Source organism: Etheostoma spectabile, chromosome 19 (assembly GCF_008692095.1).
Source record: "Etheostoma spectabile isolate EspeVRDwgs_2016 chromosome 19, UIUC_Espe_1.0, whole genome shotgun sequence".
In the NCBI taxonomy this organism is placed as follows: Eukaryota; Metazoa; Chordata; class Actinopteri; order Perciformes; family Percidae; genus Etheostoma; species Etheostoma spectabile.
The window spans coordinates 2,648,805-2,668,452 of NC_045751.1; the positions used below are offsets into that span (position 1 = coordinate 2,648,805).

At 40.6% G+C, this 19,648-nt stretch overlaps 1 protein-coding gene and 1 long non-coding RNA gene across 10 annotated transcripts in view; one reads left to right on the forward strand and one right to left on the reverse strand.

Annotated features, from left to right (window-relative positions):
* mpdz (multiple PDZ domain crumbs cell polarity complex component) overlaps nucleotides 1-19,213 on the reverse strand; it is a 46,651-nt gene extending 27,438 nt beyond the window's left edge. For 6 of the 9 annotated variants that reach the window (XM_032544034.1, XM_032544035.1, XM_032544036.1 and 3 more), the window contains exons 1-19: nucleotides 19,065-19,212; nucleotides 16,533-16,613; nucleotides 14,705-14,871; nucleotides 11,710-11,871; nucleotides 11,188-11,327; nucleotides 10,548-10,761; nucleotides 10,112-10,234; nucleotides 9,635-9,832; nucleotides 8,973-9,075; nucleotides 8,168-8,256; nucleotides 7,374-7,602; nucleotides 4,638-4,724; nucleotides 4,254-4,333; nucleotides 3,889-4,035; nucleotides 3,436-3,606; nucleotides 2,598-2,777; nucleotides 2,100-2,309; nucleotides 710-868; nucleotides 271-423 (exon numbers count right to left, since the gene is read on the reverse strand). In XM_032544034.1, the coding sequence (XP_032399925.1) occupies nucleotides 271-423; nucleotides 710-868; nucleotides 2,100-2,309; nucleotides 2,598-2,777; nucleotides 3,436-3,606; nucleotides 3,889-4,035; nucleotides 4,254-4,333; nucleotides 4,638-4,724; nucleotides 7,374-7,602; nucleotides 8,168-8,256; nucleotides 8,973-9,075; nucleotides 9,635-9,832; nucleotides 10,112-10,234; nucleotides 10,548-10,761; nucleotides 11,188-11,327; nucleotides 11,710-11,871; nucleotides 14,705-14,871; nucleotides 16,533-16,548 (2,628 nt within the window). In that variant the 5' untranslated portion in view covers nucleotides 16,549-16,613; nucleotides 19,065-19,212. Of the gene's footprint in view, nucleotides 1-270; nucleotides 424-709; nucleotides 869-2,099; nucleotides 2,310-2,597; nucleotides 2,778-3,435; nucleotides 3,607-3,888; nucleotides 4,036-4,253; nucleotides 4,334-4,637; nucleotides 4,725-7,373; nucleotides 7,603-8,167; nucleotides 8,257-8,972; nucleotides 9,076-9,634; nucleotides 9,833-10,111; nucleotides 10,235-10,547; nucleotides 10,762-11,187; nucleotides 11,328-11,709; nucleotides 11,872-14,704; nucleotides 14,872-16,532; nucleotides 16,614-19,064 lie in introns of all 9 variants that reach the window. The other 3 variants (XM_032544041.1, XM_032544040.1, XM_032544039.1) reach the window with 3 other exon arrangements.
* On the forward strand, nucleotides 1,119-6,312 carry LOC116706961 (uncharacterized). Its single transcript, XR_004336379.1, has 3 exons — nucleotides 1,119-1,130; nucleotides 1,443-1,449; nucleotides 6,205-6,312. It is a non-coding gene; the product is annotated as an uncharacterized LOC116706961 (long non-coding RNA).
* Nucleotides 19,214-19,648: the final 435 nt, after the last annotated feature.

A 19,648-nucleotide genomic window follows, 5' to 3' on the forward strand; every position in this document is an offset into this window, starting at 1 on the left:
GCAGAGATCTGAGGAGCAGTTAACCATCCCCTTAGAAATCCACCGCAGTTTAAAATTCCAACACAAGGAAAGCGGAACGTAAAAGTCATCCAGCCAAAGAAAGTGTCCGGCGGAATTTCCGGCGGCAACGAAGCAATCGCGGAAGTGGTGCGTCGTGGATATATAGACTACTACTGCAGTAACATCTAATGAAAAACCAAAATAATTTCAAGTTGTGCTTTTGGTTTTAAGAGTGGTTTTCCTCTGCCGTGCTGTCTGACGGATGCTTACCTTGGGCGTAGATGCGTGCAGGTAATCCAGGTCTGCGCTACAGCTGCTACCATGAAGAGCAATCAGGGACGCCTGGAAAGTGTCGTCCTCCATCCCAGAGTAAGTGTGATCTAACAACTTTTCATCAGACAGGTCTGCTTCGCTGGTGTCAATCTGTGGTAATGAATGGAAGTAGTGTAACCAACTGACACAAAACTGGCCTTTATTATAATATAATCAATTTGGTGAACTATCCAATCACATTGAACTACAAAAAATACTGCTGAGACAACCTCCCTTAATTAATGGCATCTATTTGTCAGAATAATACATATATAAGCTAACTGTATGCATGATTACAAACAAACACACCTCTCTTATCACATGTTTAGTACAATTTGTTGTCAATTTTTCAGGATGTTCTGATTAATTTATCAGTTTTTCCCAGAAGCTAACTAACCAATGCAGGCTCTGCTCGGTAAACGATGCCCTCAGTCAGTCCTTCTTCCTCTCCTTCTTCAACCAAAATATTGTTGAAGTCAAATGAATGGATGATGGATGATGAAGTAATTTCCTGCTCACCATATGGGTGTGGAGAGTGGGAATATCCACATATTCCCTAGGAAAGTGGAGAAATTCTTTCAGTGTCTCCAATTTCATTAGAGATTAGATTTAAAAAAAAAAAATTTTTTATTGTGACCAAATGAAGTACAAATAAATTACTATGGAATCAAAAAAGATGTTAGAAGTTTTACCAAAGCTGATTATAGAGTTAACTTTTGATCTTGGTGCACAAGTGTTCAAGCAGACAAATTGCTCAAAACTGCACATTTATGACTCTCTTTGAATTATTTGAACAGAAAAGCTCAAGAACATTTCATGTGTATTGTTGTTGTTGCATGCAGCCTAGACGGATAGAAGGAAACCAAGAAGTCATACTGGAGGATTACACTTCGTCAGACTCAATTTTGAGAGGCAATACAACAACAAAAAACCTCAGAAGTACACTCCATGTCCTGAAGGAGAGTTGTACAACTCCACAGAGGCTTCCTACAGCTCTGTAATCCAGCTAACCTTGGCCGCCCAGAGGTCTCACAATGTAATCCTACGGCAGATTCAATACAAGAGAAATACAGCACTGAGGCAGAAAGAATGCATGTGGTTTTACAGAGAGAAACTGTTCCTGTTCAAAGAGTACAGGTGCCTGGTCCCAATATGTTCACAGGTTCCCCAATGTGTTTAAATGTACAATAGGGTCTGTGCTCTTGGAAAATTAAATGCAGTAACATATATACATATACTTGACACAAAGGCAATCTACTGTGTTGAACCCAGGCTACCCTTTGTGTGCACACCAAAGTAAAGTGATACAACATATTGGGAAGTTACTTATTAATCCTTCAATACTTCATGATTATCTGACCATAACTTACCCATGTTGTACCCAAAAAGATTAATACTCATTTTGCTTGGACAGCTTGCAGAGTTTCTCACTGCCTCAGACCATGGCTCTTTTTTTTCTGGCACAAAGGGCGCAGGCCATTTTAAGCTGCTTGCCTCCTCTGAATGAAACAGTGGGTGGAATGCTAAACCGTGCAGCCAACCTCCACTCTATTTCCTGCATGAAATATTCAAGGCCTTGTAAGCTGAACCCTCATGAATGCATACAAAGCCACATGATATAAAGACAACCTCACACACACACGCAGCAATACATCCCTGACATGCTAAAAACTCTTGGTAACCCCAACTGATATGGATACGCTTGTCCCTTTATCCCCCGAAAGTCATATTTTACCTTAAATTTTCAGACATGTTTAAAAACAAACGATGCTAATTCTGATGCTTACAGGCAGTGGTTTGGCTACTCCTATCTGGACCTTGCCGAGGTCGGCTCCCTTCAGGGCCTGGACAGCATCCTCCAGACTGGCGTTCTCCAGGTTGGTGGTGTTGACATACATGAGTCGGTCTCCTGGCAACAGTCTGCCATCCTGCTCGGCCACACCGCAGGGAACCAGAGAGCGAATCACGATCACCGTCTTGGCAGGGTCCAGTGGGTCCTGTGGCGGGGCCAGTCCAGAAAGGTTCAGTGACAGGAGGTCAACAGGTAAACTATCACAACCTTAAACTTACATGGAAATCACTGGGAAATGAATGTATTTGGTATTATACATTGTCCTTTTTTTTCAGTGGAAACACGTGTGTAAAGCAATTCAATGTGGATGAGAAAGACATTACTCGACACAATATGATAAAAAAACACAACTTCTATAAAAGTACAAATACAGTCAAAAATAACAATAAAGCAGTTTTTTATAAAACCTGTAGGTCCCAGGAAGATGTCCCACCTGGTAGTCCAGAATGCTGAATCCCAATCCCCCTTCTCCCTTTTCAAGCTCGATATTCTGGATCTCCAACTCCCACATAGCCAAAGGAGATCCTATCACCTCCTGTGTCACATTATCCTCAGCCACTGCCTTCACCTCTGAGTCTTCAGCAACCAGAACGCTGCTCAGGTCTATTTGTTTCTGCAGAGGAAAACAAAAACCTAAATCTCTATGTAACAGCTTCCTCACTTTTACTCCCAACCCCATAGGCTGCTACCCTCTAGTCCTGTTTCTGGCTCAGGGTGTTTTGGCAGCAAATATAAGGGAAATATCTTTGGGATGCTAGGGCCTTAGTACAGTATCACAGATAAAGCTGGAGAGATGAAAACCCCTTCCCCAAAGAGAAGCTGCTTTTGATGTCTGATAGCTCTAGCAAATGTTGTTGTTGGCTGCTGCTGAGGTATTACTTAATAAACTTGAAGCCCCCCTGCTTATTGCTCAGTCTTAATCTCTCATGGTTGACAATGCAGGAAGCCATCGGAGCGATTGACAGCTTGGGCTAGACTAACAACAGTTGATGGGTTAAAGGCGGAGGAGAACTTTAGGTGTATTTCTCTCCAATCATATCGCCTTCCTCATATATTTTTCATGATGCATAACTGCGTGTCGAGGTTATGCGGGGAGTTTCCATCTCGTATATGGATCAGCTGCTTCAAAAAGCTGCATGTTTTTAGCCTTGAGAAAGCAAAGATTCCAAGATTCTTTTACTCCTAACACTACTTGAAAATATAGGGGAGTTATGAAAGTAGAGAAATATAAATTTGAAAAAAAATACATTTAAGATGATTGAGCACAGTACCTTTAGTATAGACGTTGTGGACAAAGTCTCTGATTTGGGTTGGACAGCATCCATAATAGTCTGCAGGTAAGGGGCGGGCCTACAGCACGTCATGTATACACAGAGTGGAAGCTCCTTCAAGATCCTGACTACTTCCTTGTGGCTTTCACCAATCAGGGATATACCATTGACCTAAGAAAAGAGAAGTCAGCATTGGCTTTAGTCAAAACTAAATACAGTAGCATTTTTTGATTTTTTTTTTCTTTTGTTGAGTGATTTGAGGGCAGCAGAACAAATTCCAACTTGTTGTAGCAAATGTGTGAGACAGTTGCCCATTTACACATCCAGCAGACACAGAGCAACATTAGCAGTCAGGTGGACTCACGTCTCTGACCACCTTTTAGCTCTGGTATACCAAAATAACTAGCTACATGTAGGTAGTTAAGCCTGGGCAAATATTAACGGACCACACACCTCAAGCAGTTCATCTCCACTGAACAGCTTGCCACAGCAACCTACGGGTCCCTCAGGTAGGACAGAGCGGATGTAATGGTGCCCACTGTTGGCTTCTAAACTGATACCCAGGCCGCTGTTCTCACTAAACTTCTCCACCTGGGCCACCTATTGTGAAAACAAGAAATCACATCTTAGTTAGCATGGTAGTAATTCACTTTAAATCTGTTAGTGACTCAGTCCCTTTTGTTTGCCGACTAAGGTCATTCTTCCTTTTAAGATACCAGTTTATTTACCATTATAAGTCAATTCAAGCCGGAACAAAGTTCTGGTGAGTATAATGTGATGCACGGGAGAAAGGAATTGACTTTGAAAAAGAAACTTACTACAACTTCATTACTTGGACCCAGAATCTCGAGCCACTTCTTCATTAGTTCTTCCTCTTCAAAGGGTGTTAGCTTTATCCCTTGATAGAACACAATACACAAGTATTAATATACAGGACAACATTTAAGGAAAACTGTGATAAATCATCCACAGCCAGCAATGCAACATACATTTCTAACTATTTGCAAGGTACTGTCTTCAAGATCAGAACTTTATATTTGCTTATTAAAAATCTTCTGGGAAACTACTCAACACCCATCTCAGTATTTCCACAGCGTGTGTGTCGCTACTCAGTGTGTTACCGACAACAATAACCCCTTATCTGTCAGATGTGTGGCCAGTTGCTCTGCTGGTGCACTTAGAGAACAATCCCAGCCTCCTACCATGTGTGTCTTCTGTTAGCTGAGCCGTTGCTGGGCTGACATCAGATCCTTCACTCTTTGTCTGGAGTGGCTTTTCATCTGTGGTGACTGTAAATGCACAGTAAAGAGGGAGGCAGACCAAAGCAGGCACAGACACATGACAGTGTAGGCACGGGAAAAAGGCATCTACTTTCCACTAACCGCACACCCACAGACCAGAAAAAACACAAACACATAACAATGCAGAATTGATTTGAAATAGTGTCTTTTCTGTTTGACACACTGCTACTTCACTCTTCAAAAATAGTTTGAGCATTTCCTACTCTTTAATAATGACCTTCACTTTAGAAGAAGGACCCACCTATCTCATTTCCTTATTAGCCCGAAAAAGGATATACTGTACATGCCCTAGATGATGTTATCCATAATGACCGACTTAAACATTCCAGGCCTTCAAATATCTGTTTAATGACCCCGGTACTTTTTTACGACTTAATACCACTGTTTATGTCTTTGGAGTTCCACAGGGCACCCGTGAAATTACTACCCATGTGCCCAGGCAAGTCATGGTCCACGCTGTACATCAGCACCTTTTAAGTGCTAACATAAAACTAATTCTAGCTAGTCCGGTATGTGAAAAGGAGCTTGACAACCTTAACACTGACTTGACAACAATTTAAGTAATTTTTTTTTTGTTAATTCCAACCATTAAATGGCCCATTACAACTTTGTAAATCAAATATGTGATCTCACACCCAGTAAGTTAACTAAAATATATTCTTACAAGGCGAACTCATGTTGTTAACAAGGGAGCTCTAGGGACATAACCTGATATAGTCATTTTTATTATCTGTAAATACTCAGAAAGGCAAACTCTGTTTTTTCTAACAGGTTGCAAAGAAGCAAGAAAATCCGCTTTCTGTCGACTGCCTGCTGCTAGTTTTTTTTGGGCTAGCACTTCCTGTTGCCAAATCGAATCACTTCCAACTCCATCTATCACTATTGACAACTTTTGCAAGTTGCTTTTCTTCCTTCTGGACAGGTGTTGACAAGAATAGTTCTGTTTACTCACTGTCTATCTTATTTGATGTTAACATTTTAAAAATGCAAAAAGTAATTGCAAAATTATTATAGGTACTTGCACACGCATGCAGACCTTAGCTGTAACCCAACCGGCGATGTGCATGATGATGTTGGGCATCGTATGCCAATTCATTACTGGATATATTAACACCATGGTAGGAAGAGATGTGGGTTATTTCTTTAGAACTGTGGTTGTTGGGTCAGTCCATCCAGTGCAATATATTCTGCCGGTGCATTACAATAATGAATGAGAAGGGTAGGACTTGACAGAAATTGTTTCACAAAGTGTTCCATGCGTTTTTCATGTCTATGAAAATAGTTTGGTCCTATTGGTCTCTGTCAGTGATTATTAATGAGTGCATTTCACTGTGTTTTTAGGCGAAGATGGCCAGTTCCGTGGGCGTACTGATTCTATTGCTGGTATCAGGAGGAACCCTCTAAGAGGAAATTATAATTCAATTTTCAGTACTAAGCAAAGTGGTGTAAAATGTACTCAAACTATAAGTTTTTCTCAATTTCTAAAACACAATTTCTGAAACTTTCTCCTTTTTCTGAAAACATTGAACACAAAAGCTCATCTTCAAGCACTATTTACAAAACCTCTGACTCCTCTTGCAAAATGAAACCTTGGCCGCAAAACAGCTTTACCTGAGTTCAAAATCAAACTGCTCTGAAATCATAAATGATAACACTATCAAGCAGTCAGTAAACAATACACCAAAAAATAGAAAACACATTGTTCAGAACATAGAGTTCTCAGGGAGAAGAACATTTGTCATCTCAAAAACATTGTCTTTTGATGAACAAAAACATGTTTTATCCTAGTAGCTCCAAATTGATCACAAATTACTAGTCTGCTTTGCGCTTTGTAAACGTTTTGTTCCTTATCCTCCTCGTACCCCTTTGTTTACAGTACTGTACCCTGCATCTCACAAACTTGTCCTTTGTGTCTGTGATACTGTCATTCTTGTTCTTTGTTGATATGAACCTGCAACCAGTCAGTACTGTCCTCTCACATTGTTTCTTCTATCCATTCTCCGACTTTTTCCTTCCCACCTACTGGCTTACATGTAAGTGAAATCAATTCTAAGTGGTTGTGTTCAATCAATGACATGTGTGCTCTATTTGTATTTGATTGTTGCCACTTGTGTTTACCAGCATGGATGACATGTGAATTAGAGTGCAGAATGTGTTTTGAGATTGAGAATGTGCTGCAAAGTCTAAGTGAGATCTGCATGAAATGGTTTAAGGTATTGACAACGGACTGTACGTCGAGCTAAATGAGTTCCGGCAACTGACAACTTTGTTCAGCCAGTGGGGTTTAGTGTTTTAGCAATTGTGATAAACTGTAACAAATAAACCCTTCAGAAGCAGAATAAAGACACCTGCTACATTAAACAGAGGGTCACCGTTCTCAATTTATAATAAACCATGTTGACATTGATTTGGACTGTATTATTAGAGTTTAACTCTTGTTTTCAAGTGTTTTTTTTTGCGGCTAGAGAAAGTCCTGGTTCTGTATGCTGAAATTTCCATTTGGAGTCACGCATTACTACATCATGACAACTTCTGTCTGAGCCACTTTTACACATCAGATGACATTTTTTTGACAGGGTCATAAGGAATGTGTTTTTGTCTATCCTCATTAATGTTCTCTCGCTTCATTCTTCGTACCTTCAGCAGCCTCCTCAGACTTCTTTCTCTCCAGCTCCATCATGACAACGGCGGTGGTGGGGATGGTGGTGCGAGGGGACAGGGCGCTGACGCCAGGGGCCACTGCAGGGGGAATCTCATCAGGCCTGAAGTCCCGCCGGATCAGCTTAAGGTGGACTGTCTGGCTCGTGTGTCTGAGCACTTCCACTGCCTGCTGATTGGTGTATCCCTGGATGTTAACGCCATCAACCTGCAGTGGGCGATCGTTTGTGAGCCCATTGATAAGAAGAGGGCCGGAACAGCGTGTGCTAAATTGCCTTCTATATTCTTGTTTAATACAGGAGAGATTGAAGCGTTAATTATAGTGGTTATATATACCAGCGGACATAGTGTTCACATCTATTTTAGCCAGTCACTTTATTTATTTGGATCATTTCAAGTTGAAAAAAAATCTGACAATTATGTGTTTTAGTAAGTTTTTAAGTCGGGCCCCGAAGCCTGTTATGCTTTAAGAACAAAACTTAATCAGGCACACATTCACACCAATACACAAATTATGCAAGAAATTACAGAGTTTAACTACATTGTTAATGTCGTGCAGTAATGAAAAGAAAAAATTAATTGCTCAGTGTGCTAAAGAGAAAAAAAACACTATGAACTCTGTTCATTGTGAATTATTCATTATCTCAAAATGACCTTGCATTGACTAAATGTGATCATTAGATTATATTAAACATGCACTGCATATTTTACCTCATGCCACTGAAGACAGAGAAAGTAGTAATAGCTACAAAGAGCACAATTGGGGTACTTACAGCTATTATCTGGTCTCCAACATGAATTCGGCCATCTTGATCTACGGCACTGCCTTTTGTTATGCTCTTAACAAAAATGCCAGAGGGCTCTGAGGAGTGGAACACGTACAAAAAATGTAAGAGATGAGCAATGTAGCCATGAACATGACATTAAATAAGGCCCAAGGAGAAAAGCAAACAGATGTTTTGACGTTAAAGGTCAGGGTCAGTGAGCATGTTTCAATATTGTATAAGTCATGAACAAGATGGGATGATCCCAGTGCAATTATGCTAGCCTTGAAAAATAAAGACTTTTTAAGCCAAGGCCATTCAATATTCAATTTGATTCAATGAAAATAGCAGCTTATAACAAAAGGCTGACAATGGTCCCATTATATTGTAGCCAATCACTACATTTTAGAGGCCAATACAAGTAAAAAGACATTTTAAAGTTGATTGTTTTGGACACTTTTGGGCAAGTTAAAAAAAAGGGCTTCTTGGGGCTAACATGTTAGCCAAAAATTGTCACATCCAGCAGACGTGGAGCAACAATAGCATTCAATTGAAGGTTGGGTTTCTGTCCACCTAACAACTGTAAGTCTAACATACATCCAAAACAATAAGCTAAAAGATGCTAAAACACTAGAGTTGGATGCTAATACCTGTATCACTATGACCCTTTCATTTTCCACATTTGATTTATTGTTTATGGGCTAGAAAAATATTAATCATTGCAGTGGAAATGTGCATTTAGTGAAGCATGGATATAATTAAGCATCAATATGACACTTTAAATTAAATGGGCGTCTATTCTGCCATTTCTCACCTGCATTTCTATCTCCAACATAGCCAGCAATAGTGATCCCCAGTCCCTGCGTGTTCTTGGTAAGGCTCACATCAAATGCGTCATCCTCTTCTTCCTCATAGCCCTGTGGAAAGATGAATGGCAGGTCAACATCCACTCATAACAAAAGTATAAGATGATTCATTTGACAACAGCATAAAAGCAAGTCATGGCACTTGAACCACTGGGCACCAAAATACCTCGTAGTTATAAAAACACAGCTAATGTCTGTATTCAAAAGGATATGTCACATAGTGAGTCACTGCATTTCATTCATGTTGAAATAGGCATGAGTGTTGATGATAGCCATGAAATTGCTGTTTCTGAGAAAGTAAAGGAACATTTGCTCTCAACGTGACTCACGGGAAATGTAACCTGCTCTTTTCTTTAGATTGTGTTTATTTAAAGCTGTCAAGGCTGAGAACTGATAAAACTGGAGATGAAGGACCTGAAGTCTGAAGTGTTTCTAGTATAAGTGTAGAACTCTTGACAGTGTGTCGTTTATGGTCATCAATCATCATCTCCGTCATTTGTTATAGGGAAACTGCTTCGCTATACTGACACTCCAAATAATGAAATCCATTTGAATGTGACACATTTTCATATTGTACGAATTTGTATCACATTGAAACAGCCCCTCTCACCTGTTCATTGACAGTGGGGAGCACCACAGGCATGACAGCAGAGAGGGTGGGATTCTCATCCACAGGACCCCTGGTAACCACCAGCTTCACCCTGTTGCCGCACTGCCTGAGGACCTGGGCCACCTGTTCACTGCCCATGCCGTACAGGTCAGTGTCTCCAATTCTGAGGATGTGGTCCCCACTACGCAGGCGGCCATCCTGAGGTAGAAAAAGGTTGTTTTCTGACTTAGTCTGATGCAATTCAGTAGAATTCAAACCCATAATGACACTATCAGTACCAAACAAAAGACAAGAGTGACAGTTAATTATGTGCTTGCTTGCAATTCTCATACCTAACTGACAAAAGCCATCTCTTTAGAACATTGCAAGTGTCATAAAATACAAATAATTCGCTTTTTCATGGTAAACACTGTGTGTAACTTTTAACAATGCTAAAGCAAATTCCCAAATTAAGTAGGGATGCATTATTGCAATCACCTGATCAGCTATGCCTCCAGGAAGGATGGTTTTGACGATAACCCCGGTAGTCTTTCCTCCCACAATACCGAAGCCAAGACCGGTGCCGTCGTTGACCAGCTCAATTGTTTCCACGTGCTGCCACTAGGCATCGTAAAAGACAAGAAACATTAAAGGTAATAAATGTACTTTTATATAAAAACCAGCAGTTGATTTTTTTTTTCTGTAAGAAACTGTGTCTGCTGTTGTTGGATTTACAGTTGTGTGATTGTGTTGCATGTGTTACACTCTTATGTCAAGGCAAGCATATGTGTGTAGTTTTTTTGTATCATGCCGGATTGTGTACCTATTCACCGTTCCTTACGGGTATCAGTTTGCACAATACTTCCAAAATTAGCAAATGGGCGTGCAAGTTTACGTTTTCATGCGTGCCATTAGTGTGAGAATGTATCTATACCGCGCTGGAGTTGGCTGACAGTGTACTGGCAGCAGAGGGCGTGCGGGACACCGCGGGACTGGTCAGTTGAGGTATTGGTCCTCGTGCAACCGTGAGCTGCACCCTCTCTGAAGCACTCTGCAGGATACCTATAGCCTGCTGGTGGGTCACTGTCTGGTCCAGGGGCTGGCCATTGATGGCTAAGATCTGGTCAGCTTCTTTGAGCTTCCCATCACTGTAGGGGAAAGAAGCATGGAGTGGCATAGGGAGAGAGGGGAACATAATACAGGAAATTGTGTCAGAGCCTATGATATTCTACCTAAATCTGCATCTGATGAAGTAATTATTCTTTATCGGTTTCCTCATTTCAGATATAGTATACAGGATATTCCCGGTCTACTCCTCGACAGTGCTACTGTGTCATTTGTTGCCACAGTCTTGGCAAAAAAAAATATTTGAAACAAGTTGTAAAAACCTATTTCTAGTAAAAGGTTCCACAAAAATCTCCCCAAAGGTCCCTGACTGTCTAAAAAAAAAGGACTTCTCTAACTCCTCCATTCTTCAACAACCTACCACATGTTGAAACTCTTTCTGGAAAGTGGACTTTGTTCAAAGCTAGATTCTTAATCAGTCTTTGCATGCCATGTTGATTCTTACATACCAGTCAGCCACACTTCCAGGTTGAATTTCCTGGATGAAGATGCCGAGCTCTCCGCGGTTCTCGCTCTTTAGGCCCACCACGCTGAAGCCAAGACCTCCTGACTCTGGCTTCTGCAGGTCCATGTGTGTTACGTAGCGCCCCTGGGTTATACACACACATGCAATTTGGCTCAAGGCTGATTCACTATAGCATCAAAGCTGCAGGCAGTCTTTAGAAGTCTATTTGAAGTGTCTCCAAAGAAAAGAGCGCAGACAGCAGCCTGTAGCTCTCGTCTTTGATTGTCTTTGGGTATTTGGGTGGAGTTAAGAAAGACATAATCAAGGTAATCTACCTGTTTACAGATGAGGTGGTGATTTTTATGCTTGTTAAAATGACCAAATCAAAAAATTGATAGATCTACTGGGAACTAAACAGGCAAACAGCAGAATGTCACATATAAGCTGAAGTTACTACATTGACAATAAACTCAAAAGCACTGTATACACAGTACAATGAGCGATTTGGTTTGACATTTGTCTATACCTGTGCCATGGTGTGAATAAGGTGCTCAAATTCTTCAGATGCTGTCTTGCCATTGATGAGTGTAGAAGCTGATATGTCTGAGTAGGAAACATGGCCGCCATTGGGCTTGACTTCTGCTACGTGATCGCTAAAGTCGCTCCCACGTGACACTGGGACACTCCCCTGGAAAAATAAAGAAATACACATGTAATGAGTGATGTTGAAAACTGCACATATTACACTGAAGAATTTTGCATTTTCAATTAAATACCTAAATATACTGTAAATGTGATGTTGTCTGATAGGTTTCACGTTTGCAGCAAGATAACTTTCTGCAAGAGACTAGTCACAATCCAACCAAAGACAATAAAAAAGTTCATACAACAAAACATGACTAATTCCTACTGTGGACGTAAACATTAAGCAAATTTAATTTTAGGCCCCAAAACCCTGAAGTCTGAAACCATTGGGATGCCAGACAGTTGGTTATCCCACCATGATTAGCTAGATCTAAGGCAGCCTAATCCTTCAGGGTATAATGGCTCTTAGCTGATGTTCTAACAATGACTAGGCTGCAAATACAATATTTCTATATATGGTGGGGGAAAAGCATCACTGGCCATCTGGATGCCTTAATATGCTTTGGTTTTAATTACTGCAATGACTTAACTTGTGTGACAGACGAATTACATGAATGAGATAACTACATAAAATGGTGTTTTTCCAATTTCATTAGCCAAAGGGCATAATGTTTATGACCATCTGAATTGGATTCAAAAGGACGGGCATAACACACAGCAGTATTTTCATAAACACTCCATTCGGCATATGGCATTTCCAAGCTAACGCTGTCCTTGTGAACTTGTGCATTTATATTTTGGAAAGTTGACTTAACAACTTTAAGTTTAGGAAATGTGTACTGTAAACAATGCCTCCTTTAATAAATACAGTCCCAGATTAGTCCTGAGAAAAAGAACTCAATTGGACAAATTAGTGCTGCACACTGCAAATGAAACCCTATGGGCCAGGCTAACTTAGCATAGCATGCTGCTAAGTTGCTGTCCTCATGCATGAGCTTTGTTAGCTGGGGCCTGGCTAAGAGGATTAAAGTTCCAGTTTGGTTCTTGCACATTTAAGAAATTATTCTGCCCCACTTCACACAGCGGCCTCTTTCTCATTGGAGAGTAGGGCCTTGTCGCCATAGCGACATTGGCTGAGCAAGGCCTAACTAGCAGAGCCAAAAGATGGACAGTGTGTGTGTTTGTGTGTCTGGCTCTTGTCTCACAACAAAACACACCCTCTCTCCAAATTGATTCTGCTTAAGTGGGCCAAACAAGTGCAGGAAGCTTTATAAAATCACAACAACGACTTGTTGCAGTTTCTGGTATGTGTCTTTACAGTGTTTACAACCAAGAATTTCAAGATCCAAAGGGAATTTATGATGAATGGCTGCTTGATAACTTTTGCTCAGTAAAACAAACGCATGCATGAGCACAAACAGAAAGAATGTACCTCTTTTGAAATAAGCTAAATCGCCAGTACACAAAAATGCCAGCAGGGCTTTTATAATCTAAATTCCACAAGGGGTAAAAAAAAAAAGAAAAAATACAGCATCCCTGCCTCCCACTGCATAGCTCACATATTTTTGTCTCTATTTCTCAAATGCTTACGCTGGACCCTTTCCACTGTGACTTAAGAGCTCTTTCCTTCCACTCAAATGTTCTATTCTCAATGGAGAGAATCAGCTTGAAAAAGAGTTCCTGACTTGGACCAACTGTCTCTCTCTGCTCATGCACCCATATGTCTGGCCCTTGTGAACCCTGACAGCAATTTGGCCGTAACAGCAACACTATTGGGTATGGGGATTTAAAGGCGTGAATCAGTGAGGTCGCCCAGGAGACAGGAAAGATAAAGGCAGTAGCAATTGTGGAGAGTATGGATATGGAAAATATCCTAACCTTGTGCAACTGTGTAATACAGGTAACGTATGAGTTTCAATCTGACCTTCTTCTTGGCGATGTTATGTTTAACATGTAACCGTTGACAAAAGCCTTCATGTCAGTCTTACACCAGTACGTACATCAAAATCATTGTTTCTCTTGTCCATAGCAGCTGTTAAGAGCCTTCCTAATGTGACGTCCTCTTTCTGTGCAAAACTGCATTCTAAAATTAATATAAGACCGTCTTTTTAGTTTGTGGGGATCATGTGTCTGATAATGTTATCTAGTCCTCCACAGTTGAGCAAGAACACTGTTTGTGAAAACACTAAAAGGCAAGACTTTGAAAGACCAACATGTGATTTGGCTAATTTGGCAGACAGCTGAACTTTAGAAAGCATTTGTGCACAGCACGACCAAGGTTTGTGTCCCCCATCGCCTACACTGATATCGCTTAAGGATGGAAACTCTTTCGATGTACATGGCCTGGCATTGATAATTGAGATGAAAAAAGTGAGCCTATTCTTCCGAATCCATTGTAACCTAGGCAAATGCATTGTGGTTGGAATAATGCTTGGGCCTAAAGGCTAGTTAATGTATTAACATTAAAATGCCACCATAGCTAAGCCATGGGAGCAGTGCCCCCCTTCCACAATCCAACATGATGACAATAAAAATAGACAAATTAGCTCTTCTTTTCCATCAAACATGACTACTACTGTTTATATTACTTCTGTGCTAACAATGTGTGGCGCTGCCATCTGGCATTTTGGCATTTTATAGTCATACACTAATAATGCAGAACTCTAAATAACCATAACCTTTTGATGCCCTTCCATGGAGCCTTCACAGCCTGAAAACCAAGCATCACTCATTTGTATTCAGCATTGTCATTCTAATGTTCACAGTCTCGCGGGCCAGTTAGCCTTACAATAATCCACACTGCATTGTTTACATGTAAATAAAAACAACTTTTAATTGATAAAAAGTCCTATACTGTAGTTATGTTTGTTGCATTAATATGGATGCCTGGGCCTACAAGGACAATAGTGGACACCATGAAATCATTTTGTGTTTACCTGGTCTCTGACATGCTGGACAGACTTCTGCAAGGCAAGGATCTGGTGGAAGAGGGGACTCTGGAGCACTGATTTGAGCAGGCTGAGCTTCTCCTCAGTGGGCACCTCCCCCCGCTCCTTCAGTTTGGCCTGGAGACGCTCCACAGCCTGCAAGGCACGCTGCGTATCTGCAAGCCGCCGCATATTTCAGTGACAGCGCCGGCCGGAGTGAAGGAGTGGATGCAGGGAAAGGCAGGCGTGGGAGAGATAGAGGTGGAGAAAGGTGATTAGGACAGAGGCTTTAGCAGTGCTTGGGCAGGGATAGACATGACATTAGACATGGCCTCACTTTTTCATTTGAGTATCCATATTTAATTTTTCTTTTATTAGTGCGCTTCTTGTTAAATATACAGACTGCCTTTAACTTATTTCTTTATGTTTACAAAGTCATATAAACAAGCATAAAGGATTGTTGGAGAGAGCCACACATCTCGTAGGCTTAGCTTACGCTGACTGGTTCTCAACAGACCGAACAATATATCAAAATCACGTACCATCAGGTTTTGTATTAGAGTAAAGAAAACATGCTCTGTATGTTTTCACAATTGCAATGTTTCCTTTTTCGCCTTTAGGGTTAATGGCGGGTTGTGCAGGAGCAGTGAATGGGTATCAGGTGGGAAAGATAAAGGAACCCGTCCCTCCACAGTTTGCCTGCTGGACCCTGCATAAGCTCCACAATCAAACTCCAGAGTGGCTTGTTAGCAAGGATAGTCCAGCCCAACGTCATCTGGACCAAAATGAAGCAATTTCTGAAGCTCACCAACTATGACTAACACCTAATAGGGCGTCCACAAGGTCCAAAGCACATTTTGCACTTAGAAGCGTTGTTGTTGGAACAAAGGCTGGAAACAAGCCAATGGCATTGGGGTCTCATCGGTTTCTTTTCTATTTGTCACTGGTCCTATGCAGGTAACTGTATCATTGTCATTGCCCCTGCCTCAGTGAGCATAACCCACCAGTGTGTGGCATGTCCATGTGCATTGCTCTGTTTGCGTGGGGGGGTGTTCCAAACGAACTCTGGAGTGTAGCGTCAGGATGATACTATTACAATTGTCAAAATTGCAGGCCTACTTTTATTCATTCAAAAAATAGATACAATACAGATAGTTTCTCTATCTAGTATGAGGTAAACCATGAATTGAAATTATTTAAGCCTCAATTCTAATGCGACCAAGACTTGGTTGCGGTTAATAGTACATAAGTGCATGGCCAACATGCCAGTCTTGACAATGACCACAGATTGCGGCTTTAAAGAAAGAAGCTGGCAGCCCCAATCTGGCTCCATTCTTGACAGTTGGACAAATAAATCTCTATGGGGACAAACAAACAATCAAGTATATGGCAACATTTTCAGATATGGCACCATTGGCAGTTCACACGCCTTGAACTGAATCCAGTGCCTCTTACACTGGTTGAGAAAAACTCACAGCAGGAGCCAAATATGGCTGCAGAGCCAGCAAAGACAGACACCCAACTGACTAGACCAAACCCCTCTGAAAAAAACGTTCATTTTAGATATGGAGATTGGATGGAGATGGAGGCAATATTTCATGTTTTGTCATGTTTATCAGGATAAAATTGAATGGAGAATAATGAAGACATTGAAGCTTGGGCCTGTTCAATTAGAACAGAACATTTGATAGATACAATGGATCCATACTGAAGCCATATGCACTATACTATCTAACTATCCTGTCCCTAACACGTATATATGTAATCCTAATTAATCACACTGACTCATTTAGGTGTATCTGGCTGCCATAAAACAATTAAAAAAAAGATTACTTACCCATGGTTTCTATCATTTTTACTCACTCCATGTGAATGTGATTTCTCCCCATTAACAGCAATTTCTTTCCTTTTTCAAGGCCTGCAAAGAACAACACATTGGTGTTATGTCTTTTTCTCAGAAAACTGAATATCAGCTGATATTTTTGAACTTCCACAGCACACTGGACGCAAACAGGAAATAAGAGCTTGGCAAGGCACATTCTCCTCTATTCGAAAGGTCAATATGAAAGAGAAAATTGATATATTTCAATTCCGTCGGGCCATATTTAGCTCTTAAGAATGCTTTACCATAACATCACAGAGTATCCGTTATACTGAAGAACTGTGGGCTATTTACTGAGTCCCCAGCGCAATGATGCAGTATGGCTGTCTGAGCACACATCCACTGTAGGTTTTTTGTTCCCTTATATTTGACTAATGCTCTGATTGATGGATTAACACCTGGTAATTCAGATTCCTGGGACATTCAGTGCACTTTTGGCAGTAGTTTTGTTTGTTTTATGCCAGACACGTCTGTAGCCGGCATTAAATACGATTATCCATTTTAATCCTATCAGAAAATATAGCCATATTTCTTCCTAAAACAACAATCTGATGATTAATAATCATATTCAGGCAAACAGTCTTATCAGTTATTTTAAAACTAATGTAAGGTCCTCTTTGCATCACAATAGGGATGCAACAATTATTTATCATATATTCATCTGACAATTATTTTCTCAATTTATCTACTAAATGTCAGAAAATAGTGAAAATGGCCTCCAGATTTTTTCACAGCCCAAGGTGATCTATTGCATGTTTTATTTACCAAAGAAATTCAGTTTACTAGCATATGTAACAAAGAAAAAATCCTCAGATGGCTGCAGATTCATGTTGTGGATTGATTAATCCATGAATTGCTGAAGCTCTAAATCATAATTTCAGTACCAGTTATAATATAGATTTTTGCTTTTTTTCTTTAAATCAAAAGGTTGCATGGACTGTGACTGCTTTTTTGAATAAAAATATCTGTTAAAGTATATTGAAGGTCCTCGTTCTTTCCCAGCCTACCGTAACTCTTTATACATCAGATTTACAATATGATTGAGAGTAATTATACTATATTCATTAACATGTTGCCAATAAATTACATACATGTCTAAGTCACATGCTTGTAATAACATATATACAGGTAGCTGTTATATATTTGACTAATGCTGTTGTCAATGCTGTCATGGCTGTCAACTCCCATCTCAGGAATGTCACACTTGACTTTAGAAGCATGGCATGACTCAGGGAGACATTACACGATTAAAGGAGATTGGTAAGGCTATTAAAAGCCCTATATAGAGGCTTAGTATAGCTACGGTACATGTGGCAAAAGGATCACCACTGCACTGTTTGTTTATGTCCATGTTGTTTGATTCAACAAATGTTAAAAACAAGTACTAGTATACATAATACATTTCTGCAGGAAAATATATCAATGCTGCACAAAGCTGATTATCTTTACTACTGATCCTGCATGACCCCTCAAACAATGATTAAAAAAAATACTGGCACCTAGTCCCAGAGAAGCATATACTGTAATACACCTGTATATAATATTCCAATATTGTCTTGGGCTTTAGCAGTTTGTCTCTGCAGCCTGCTCAGTAGTGGTGTAATACATTTTTTTCTAATGCCATTACAATAATATGGCTATAATAATATAAATAATATAGCCTGGGTGTTGCTTTCAGGGACATGTGACATGTATAGGACGTGTATTATGGTTCAGATTCTTAAGCACGAGCAGAAGTGATAAACTCTTTAGGTAGCACAGCCAGTTGCTTGGAATGATTCACACAGGGCTCAAGGAACTAATTAGCTACTGCTGCACAGTGGACTTCATGCCCAAAACACGGGAGCTTTAAGGTGGCATTTACCTTCGAAAATAACAGTTGAAGTCATGTGTGAGCTTTGCCCTGACCACAAATAGCTAATGATAACGGGTTTTCGTTTCACCGTGCAGTTCTTCGCCAAAACAATTGGCAACGTCGGTCGAGTAGGCCTACGTCCACATACTTGCTTATCTTATTAAAGCGTTTAATACAATAAAAGTATGCGTATTGTTTGGAAATCCTGTCAAGTTTCCTATTATTTTGAATAAAGTCGCCAAGGCACTTGGGACAATCCGCTTTTCTCAACTCCTCCTCCGCCTCCTCCTCTACCATCTCATCCATGGAGCAAAAAAGCAACAGGCTTCCGAGAGACAGACGGTAAAGAAGTTAGATAGCATCGCTAGTTTGGGTCGAAAAACGCCACCCGGGGGCTACTTACAGTACACAGATAATACTTTTTAATTGAAAATAGACACTAAACGTAATTTAAATCCCGCCTTTCTGGCTGAGTGACCCACTGCGACAACAAGCGTCTCAAAACGCTGTCCTCTCATTAGCGACAATGTAGCTAACAAAGGCACATTTCGCAAAAGAGGGAATTGGTAATATATTCGCGAATCTTCCGTAATATGTCCTTAAGCGAAACATGTGAAAAAAGAATCACTTACATGGGTGTGGAGCCTTTGCTTTCCCGGCGGCCAGTATCCTATCCTATCCTCTGTTGTCCTGCGGTTAACGGCGCACTGACTGGGGCTTAAAGATGGGGCGTAGTGTAACTCGAGCCTCGATGGACATTTTCAGCGACGGCGGCACCGAGGGTTGAGCTGGGGCTGAAGCGCCGCTTGCTGGTTGCCCTGACACCTAGGCCTGACAAGTCAGGCCTGACCCCCAGCTCCCGGGACAGGGCTGTGGTCAAATATCTAAATACAAAACTCAAAATAAGGCTAATTAAAGTCTCTAGTGTAGAGGTCAATTTGATACACTGAAGGAGAAAAACATTTGCACCAGGTGTATCCATGCACCAAACTAAGACATGTAGGCTACCTTTAACTTTTATACTATCACTAATAAGACTAATATACCAACTGGGTAACTGTCCCAGACACCCAGGTACGGCTGGGCAATATGGAAAAAAATAAAACATCATGGTATTTTTGAAAAATACCTCTATCTATATGGCAACGATATTGTAGTGTTGACTATCAGAGCTTTCACAATCACAAAATATTTACACAATGAGATTTTTGATAAA